Below are 9,200 nucleotides of genomic sequence, written 5' to 3' on the forward strand. Positions count from 1 at the left end.
ACCCAGCAGTGTGTCTATGAGGAGTGATCGATCAAAGGATGGTGTCATTGAGTTGAAAAAACGACAACGTTCTGCTGGAAAGACGTAAGAAACTGACACTGTAGTGCAGGGGTTCGTTTAACAAAGCAGGTTTAGTGAAAACTCTTGAGTCTGTTAACCCTGAAATGAGGGAAACTCTTGAGTTTTCTGTTTCACAAAGGGAGGTAACTCAAACCAGAAGAAGAGGCCTAACTCTAGCCTGTTTCACAGAGAGAGCTAACTTCAGACCTCAGTCAGTTACCGTAGTATCAGACTCTATGAACCTAGCCTGGTCAGAACCAGGTTTTTCTCGATGAACCTCGAGTTTCTCTCTGTCTCCGCCCTCTTTCAGCCACACACTCTATTTGATTTCCTCATTCCTTCATTCATTCAATCAGCAGGCAAGTTTTGGCGTAGCCTCGTTCGGCTGTCTGTTAAAAATCATTTTAAAAAATCAGAGTCAGTCGGCTGTATTAGAAGTCCATTAGACACAGTCGGTGGCCACTTTTTCCACTAGCATGGCATGTCCTTTTGACAACAATCCTGTGGATGAAGGTGGAGCATTACTGCAAAGAGAATTAAATATTTGTCGGGGGATGGTTATCAGACTGCCCATAGATGTTCTAGCATTTCCAGACAGTTCTCTTTTTGAGTGGTACCGTTTCACCTTACATGTGCAGCATTACCAACCGTAGTCATGCTCTCACATCCCAGCAGATATTGTGTGTTGCACTGTGTTTCTTTGCAAATGAAAGTTTTTTGTACAGTGTCGGAGATGCAGAGCATGCGAGTAAGGCGCCTGTATGCAGGACAGTCAGAGAAGTGAGCCTCCCCTGAAACGGCTTTTACCATCTTTGTCGTTTTCCCTGGACATAAACCTGTCAGAGCCATCAAGGAGGAGTTCCCCAGGCCTGCAGGTGAATGATGTAGAGATCTGTTAAATTTGTTTTAAATTATATTCTGTTCATGACATTGTGCTGCAACCTCAGACTTGAACAATGTTTTTATATTTCATCTGAAGCTGCTGCCAAGTGCGCTTGGATTGCACCTAAATGAAATGAAGTAATAGGCTACCATTCAAGCAGTTTTCCTGTAGTGTTATTGTGATCACAAAGGACGACATTTAAACTTCCGCATTGACCCGAGCAGCAATGTTCTCCACGCTGCCTCCCTCTGTTTTGCAGCTGCAGCGGTGATGCGCTTCTTTTTAAAAATGTGTTCAAACTCGCTGTATGAGCGCATTAAGATTTCCAGTTCTAGTAGGTGAAAGACGCAGCCCTCCGCTTCCCTGTTGCCATGGTGACTGGTCGAATCGGGGCTGCATTGATGCTGACTTTTTATAGCTGTGATGCACATGCTTACCTCCAGGTGAAACTACTCCTAGTTGATTAAATTTACTCAAATCCGCTGTTCTGGAACCGGAAACTCAAGAGTTTCCAATCTCAGAGTAGATCATTAGATTCAGAGTTTGTTGAACCTGCTTTGTGAAACAGACCCCTGGGATACTCAACTTAACGTGGCTGAGGGCCAGATTTGGAAAATGAAAGGAGGTCGGGGGCCAGTTTAATAAACTACATTCATCATACAACATCAGCAAACTTTCAAAAAAATAGCTGGAACCTTTTTTTTTATCATGCAGATAAACATTGAATAAATTCATAAACAGGTTTTAAGAAATAAAGTGAACACATTTCAGCTCTTTTAGCGTGAAAGATATATAAAATGTAATTATTAAAATAACATAAACACGTACCTGCACAGTGCAAACCAGCAAATATTAGAATACTTCAGAAATGTTTTTTGTTCATTAAAACAAAAGCATGCAAACAAAAAAAAACAACCAGCTTTGTCTATAACCATCTGAACCAGGAAACACAGATATGGGATCAGATGCTCAAACTTCATGCATCACACAGTCAGTTGTTGAGTTCGCTTTTAGTGGGGGGTATTGCATCTCATATCCTTGGAGAACTTACTGAAGGATGATTTGTGAGATGTCAATGCAATATGCAAGCACTGGTTGAGATGTGAGTCGGTGAGTCTGTTGTGCTTTTTGTCTTTAATTAGATTCATCACTGAAAACCCCGACCTGCATATGTAGGTGGATCCGAACATTGTCAACATGTATATAGCGAGTCGTTTTAAGTTTGAATACTGATGAACTGAGTGTTTCTAAAACTCACACAGTCTCTCCTCTCTGAACTTGGCCCTCAGGACATCGTTGGCCTGCATCTGAACCAGTTCCAGCGGAAAAGTGCCCTCATTGATTTCGGGCACAGCGTTTTTTGCGTCTGCTGGACAGCTCCCGGTGACAGTGACGGCAAACGGGTTGCGCACAAACAGCAGCAATTTGAAGTTGTGAAACCGCGATCTGAAGTTCTATGACAGATTTTTCAGCAATGCTACCATGTGTGACAGTACAGTCCCATTTGTAGAAACACTGTGCAGGGTAGAAAAGTGGAGTTGTTTTCCCTCTATGTCCGCCATGAAAACGCCCAAGGTTGTCTGAAAAGCGCTCGCTTTTTCGAAGAGCTCTCCCACATTTGCATCCTCACCTTGGAGCTGCAGGTTTAGTTGGTTCAAGTGGCTAGTGATGTCACACAGAAATGCAACCAGAGCCACAGATTCCTGGTCTTGCATAAACTGAGACAACTCCTCTGCTTTCTTTGTTTTTTGACTGGAAAGAAACTCAGCAATTTCTTTGCGCAGTGCAAAGAAGCGCTGCAGGACTCGCCCCCTGCTCAGCCATCTGACATCATTGTGCTGCAGTAGGTCTGAATATTGTGCGTCTTGCTCCTGTAGCAGTAATTTGAAAAGCAGGTGCTGCAAGCTTGAAGTGGAGCGAATGTGATTTACAATTTTGTTCATGGTGTCCATCGCTCCTTTCATTTCACCAGACAGTTTGGTGCATAAAACTGTCTGGTGAATGATGCAGTGTAGTGAGTTGACTGTGGGGTGGTCTGATTTGAGACGTGACGCTTAGCCCCTCTCTCGCCCGATTATAGATGGCCTGCCAGCAGTCACAAGGAGGTTGATTTTATTCAGTTCTAGAGAATGTTTCTCAAAAAAACATTTTTATTGAAGTGTAGATAGCCTCAGCTGTCGTGTTGGTCTTGAGGTGCAAAAGGCAAAGCAGCTCCTTTTTGAAATGCTCCCCATTAAAATATCTTAACAGAAACAGTCAGCTGCGCAGTATCTGTTGCATCTGTAGACTCGTCCACAGCTACTGACATGTAGTCCACACACTTCAGTTCGTAATTGAATCTGAAAGCTGAACCCGCTTCACACGGTAAATGATTTCATCTTTGTGTCTGTCACCGGCAAACAACTCCTCCACGATTCCCAAAGTGCACACTTTCACAAGCTCAGCGTCCACAGATGGCTTGCCTTTTTTGCCAGTTCCCAGCTTACATGAAGCGAGGCAGCAGTGGCTGTTTGGTTGTAGTCAGTGGTTGTAGTCGTCAAGACTGTTGATGTGGTTGAATAAGACGACTTTAAAGTGGCAATATCGTCTTTCCATGCAGTGCTGTCATTTGAAAAATTAGACACAACAGTTTGGCGTTGGCATGCGATGGCAATAAGAAGGCAAACTCATCTGTCCATTTGTTATTAAACTGTCTGTTGTCATCGTCAGCTTTTCTTCACTTACAAACCTCACTCATTGTTTTGCCAAATCCAAGAGCAGGCAGACACGTCGTTTGCTGTGGAGGCCAGTAGAGATTTTTGAACGGCGCAAACTATTCACCACCTTCACGGCCCCAAATATATAGGGCTGTGTGAAAACTAATGATGAGGAGGACTCCTTTTACACCCAGTTCCTCATGTGAAAGCTAGAAAATATTCAACATTCACACCATGATCAAAGGAAAAACTTTCTTGAAAAACATGAGTTACAAATATTTTATTTAATTTGGAACCAATATAGCAATGATTGCGGGCCTGTCAGCAGTCAGTAACGGGTGGGATTTGGCCCTCGGGCCGTAAGATGAATGTGGCTGCTGTAGTGCATCCTCACAAAGACACACAACATGAATACACAGACACACAAAGTGAACACAAGGAGAAACATGAACACAGAGTGGTTTAAAAAGTTTAAAGTTTTCCAGCTTCATTCTTCTGGTTGATGGCTGATAAACAGTGAATTTGTCTCCCTGCTGGTTTTCCTCTCTGTCGAACAGGACCCATCAGAACCCAGAACCAAAACCAGGACCAGGACCCAGCAGTGTGTCTCTGAGGAGTGATGGATCAAAGGCTGACATCATTGAGTTTAAAAGACGACAACATTCTGCTGAAAAGAAGTAAGATACTGACACTGTAGTGCATCCTCACAGAGCGATACAACATGAACACAATGAGACACAACATGAACACAATGAGACACAACATGAACACAAAAAAAACAATATCAACACAAAAAGACAATATGAACTCAACTTCAGGAGGTGTAAACCGGACATTCAGCCCATCATAATCGATGGGGACAGGGTGGAGATGGTGCCAGACTTCAGGTTCCTGGGCACCTACATCAAACTCCACTTCAATCCTGAAGAAGGCACAGCAGAGACTCTGCTTCCTGAGGATTCTCAGGAAGAATAACCTAAGAATTGAGCTCTTGGTGTCCTTCTACAGCTGCTTGGTGGAGTTGGTGCTGAGCCACGGCATCTCGCTGTGGTTCTCCAGCTGCACTGCGGCGGAGAGGAAGCAGCTCCAGAAGGTCATTAACACTGCCCAGAGACTGACTGGCTGTCCTCTTCCGTCTTTGGAGGAGATTCACAGCACCTGCTGTCTCAGGAGAGCCCACAGCATCATCAGGGATCCCCTCACACCCCTCACACCATCTCTTCAAACTTCTACCCTCAGGGAAGTGTTTCAGGGCAATAAAGACAAGGACAGACAGAGTAAAGAACAGTTTCTACCCAAGAGCTGTCGTTTCCCTGAACGCCACAAATTCCCACTTATCATTCTTCAATGTAAAATAGAAAAATCTCTGTTCATGCCCCGATTGTTTTTATATTTTTTATTTTATATTCATATTCTATATTCTATTTTTTTCTAANTGTAAACTGGAGACTCTCAGGTCAGTTCACTGACTGTTGATGGTTTTTCATATTCAAGTCAAATCCTTCACTGAAGTTTGGAGTTTGTTGTTAATAAATGTTGAGGATGTTCCTGAAAACAGTCTGAAGATGTTTCAGATTGTTGACTGTGAATAAACGCCCTGATCAGCTGACTGCAGTGTTCCCAGATGGAGGACAGAAGCCACAGTCCTGCTGTGTGTGTGAATGTGAAGCTGATGTAAAGTGATGTGAGGCTTCAGCAGTCTGACTTCCACACATCCAGTCAGGATGTTGGTGTTTCCACAGTGTTTGTTCTGAGCTGCAGTGGAGCCTCAGGAAGTCAAAGAGGGACTTTAGTTGTCAGTAATGTGTAACTTTGGTGGACGCTCACTTGATTAGTGTCAGAAGCTGAAGCTGGATGTTAGTGTGAGCTGAGCTCATGAGGTGATTCCTTCCAGTGGAGTTGTGTTAGTAAGAGAGCACGAGACAGTCAGTGTGGACAGCAGGAAGCAGAATCCCTCTGCAATGTACAGACGACATGTGGCTGCTGTTTGAAGACGCACTTGAAGATTTTTAATGAGACAAAGTTACGAAGCTGATAAAGACAGAAGAAGAAGGTGATGGAATAAATGAAAGAATGAAGAGTTTGTAGTCCAACATGTGAGATGTGATGTTGATCCTGTGATGAGAGAGTGGACTGAGGTCAGCAGCATGTTGTTGATGTGTGTGGACATGAACAGCTGGATGGATGTTGTGCTGACATCTGGATGATGTGTGTAGAAGCTGACATGATGATGATCCACAATAACAGAAGGACAAAGTCACTCTGCTGATTGGAGAGAAAAGCTCATTGATGAGGACAAAGTCATGTTGAGCTGCACATTCAGAACCTGAACACATCTGATGCATCATCACTGATTTTATCTACATCTTTTATTCTTTATTCAGATTGATGACCTGCAGTTTGTCAGAGATCAGTTGTGATTCTCTGGTCTCAGCTCTGAAGTCCAACCCCTCCCATCTGGAACATCTGGACCTGAGCATCAACAACCTGCAGGATTCAGGAGTGAAGCATCTGTGTGGTTTCCTGGAGAGTCCAGACTGCAGCCTGCAGACTCTGAAGTAAGTTCACTGACTGTCTGTTACTGTTGGAGATCTGATGTGTTTAATGACAACTAAAGCTTATTTGTGACCCATCTGCACGAATCAGTCGCACTGCCCCTGGCGGTAATTGACATCGATATGGAGCATGCTATTGCGCTCTGTAATATTATACAGTCATGGAAAAAAAAAATATTAGACCACCCTTATTTTCTAGAATTTCTTGTTCATTTTAATGCCTGGTACAACTAAAGGTAAATGTTGGACCAATATCATGATAACAACAAAAATAGCTCATAAGAGTTAAATTTCAGTGCTGGTATCTAGCCATTTTCCATGGTTTTCTTGACAATAACCAAAATCACTTAAGTTCTTCCATCAGTAGCTATGGCACTGTGCTGCCAAAAACAATGCTTTTAGGCATTCCATGTTTTCTTTTCTGTCTGTTTTAGTCACATGATACACACAGGAGTTAGTACTTGATTGCATAACCATTGTTTTTGATGACTGCAGCCATGTGTCTTGGCTGCTTTCCACCAGCTTCTGACATTGTTCTGCTGTCACAGCAGCCCACTCCTGTTGTACAAATTCAACAAATTTGCTTTGGGCTTGTGGTTCTCCGTTTTGCGTTTGATGATGTTCCACAGGTTTTCAGTTGGATTTAGATCTGGTGATTGAGCAGGCCAAGGCATGGTTCCAGTGTTCTGGTTCTCCATCGAGGCTTTAGCTGACCTCGCCGTGTGTCTTGTTGGAAAATCCAGTCACTTGAGGCAGGAAAGAGTTTTCCAGCTGATGGAAGAAGACTGTTTTAAAGAGTAGCCTTGTACATGACCTGGTTCACTGAAGAGAACCTCAGCCCAACCATCAACAGTCCAGTCCTTTTGATCCCCAACAAAGAGTAACCGGGCTTTCCTCTGCCTTTGGTTGATGAAGGGCTTCTTCTGTGCCCTGTGTGACTTCAGACCAGCTTCAAGACGTCGGTTTCAAACTGTGCTTGCCGAACCAGTCACATTTCTCCACAGTGCCCACTCATGTTTAAGGTCCCTGGAGGTCTGACGATGATTCCTGACACAGGAACAGATGAGTGTACGGTCATCTTGTGGGGTAGAAAGACGTTTCCTGCTGCGACCAGCTAGCAATATGGTAGCACCATGTTGGGCTTGTTTTTTCTTGATGTAATGAACGGCTGTCTTGGAGATGTTTAGTTTTTTCGCAACCTGTCTCTCACTCATGCCAATTTCCAGCAGTGCCAAGATGGCTGCCTTTGTGGCTTCACATAATTCTTTTATTTTAGGCGTTATGTGAGAGCTGACAACTTCTGAGTTTTGCTACAGCTTGAATGTAAGCAGGAAACCACTGTAGGCCTTTGCATGTGCAGTGCTGCTTTTGACATGAAATGGCCTCTTATATACATTTAAGCTTAAGTATGTCAAATAGAAGGGCTGCAGGGTGGCGCAGTTGGTAGCACTGTTGCCTCGCAGCAAGAAGGTTAACACAATAACAGAAGGACAAAGTGACTCTGCTGGTTGNGATCAGTGTTGATGTGATTCATGTTCACTGTGAAGAGTTTAAAGTTTTCCAGCTTCATTCTTCTGGTTCTTGCGGACTGCTGAAGCTTATAGGGAATCCAAATGTTTTGGATTGTTGGGTGTTTCTGTCTCTGCCTTTGTGAAGTGCTATGAGATGACTTGTTGTAAATATGCGCTATACAAATAAAATTGAATTGAAATTGAATTGAATTGAATTGGTTGATGGGTGACAAACAGTGAATTTCTCTCCCTGTTGGTTTTCCTCTCTGTCTACCAGGATCCATCGGAACCCAGAACCGGGGCCGGGACCAGGACCAGAACCCAGCAGTGTGTCTATGAGGAGTGATGAATCAAAGGACGACATGATTGAGTTTAAAAGACGACAACGTTCTGCTGGAAAGAAGTAAGACACTGACACTGTAGTGCATCCTCACAGAGACACACAACATGAACACAAAAGACACAATATGCCACAAATTCCCATTTATCATTCTTCAGTGTAAAAATAGAAAAATCTCTGTTCATGCACCAAGTGCAATACTCCTAATGCAATAACTTCTTGAACACAATATGCTGGTTGTAAAGATAAGATAAAGATAAACTTTATGGATCCCACAGTGGGGAATGTTCACTGTTACAACAGCTCCAAAAAAAAAAAAAAAGAGTACAGTCAGTGCAAGAATACTTTAGGAACACCCAGTGCAAATTGTAGGAAAAGAAACAGAAACACACAGTGCAAAAAAATTGCAAGAGGTAAAAAAAAACATTATACACAGAAGTTTATTTTATTTTATTTTTTTAAGAAGACTATATACACAAAGATGAGGTAGTAGTGGTTATTGCACATAGTGGAATGTGTTTGTTGGTGGAAAAAAGTGCAGCAGTACCAGAGGTACCAGTGGAGTCTATAGTGCAGCGTTGTAAAGTCTGACTGATGTTGGGGTGAAGGACCTGCGGAAACGTTCCTTCTTACACTTTGGGTCTAACAGTCTGTCGCTGAATGCACTGCGTAAGGAGTTCACAGTCTGATGCAGAGGGTGGGAGGTGTTTCCTATGATGGCAGACAGTTTAGCCAGTGCCCTCCTCTCTCCCACCACCTCAATGGAGTCCAGGGGGCAGCCACAGACTGAGCTGGCTCTTTTTATCAGTCTGTTGAGTCTGCTCTTATCACGCTCAGAGCACCCCCCTCCCCAGCACACTACTGCATAAGCGACCACTGATGCCACCACAGTGTCGCAGAACATCCTCAGCAGTGGCCTGCACACACCAAATGATGCAAGCCTCCTCAGCAGGTATAAACAGCACTGACCCTTCTTGTACAGAGAGTCAGTGTTATCTGTCCAGTCCAGTTTGTTATTTAGGTGAACACCCAGGTACTTGTAGGTCCTCACTTGTTTTTGTATTTTTTATTTTATATTCATATTCTATATTCTATTTTTTTCTAATCTTCATCCCTTTGGTCGTGTAAATACCCCTGATGTTTTGCACTGCCTAC

The 9,200-nt window shown here is 43.3% G+C and overlaps 1 protein-coding gene across 1 annotated transcript in view; it reads left to right on the top strand.

Moving 5' to 3' along the window:
• LOC103375465 (protein TsetseEP-like) overlaps nt 1-9,200 on the top strand; it is a gene marked incomplete at its 3' end in the record, with an annotated part of 34,377 nt that overhangs the window by 2,282 nt on the left and 22,895 nt on the right. Inside the window, exons 4-5 of the mRNA XM_008305764.1 lie at nt 4,197-4,316; nt 7,983-8,108. Coding sequence (XP_008303986.1) covers nt 4,197-4,316; nt 7,983-8,108 — 246 coding nt within the window. The remainder of the gene's footprint in view (nt 1-4,196; nt 4,317-7,982; nt 8,109-9,200) is intronic.

This window comes from Stegastes partitus, unplaced genomic scaffold (assembly GCF_000690725.1).
Source record: "Stegastes partitus isolate 25-593 unplaced genomic scaffold, Stegastes_partitus-1.0.2 Scaffold2609, whole genome shotgun sequence".
Lineage (NCBI taxonomy): Eukaryota > Metazoa > Chordata > Actinopteri > Pomacentridae > Stegastes > Stegastes partitus.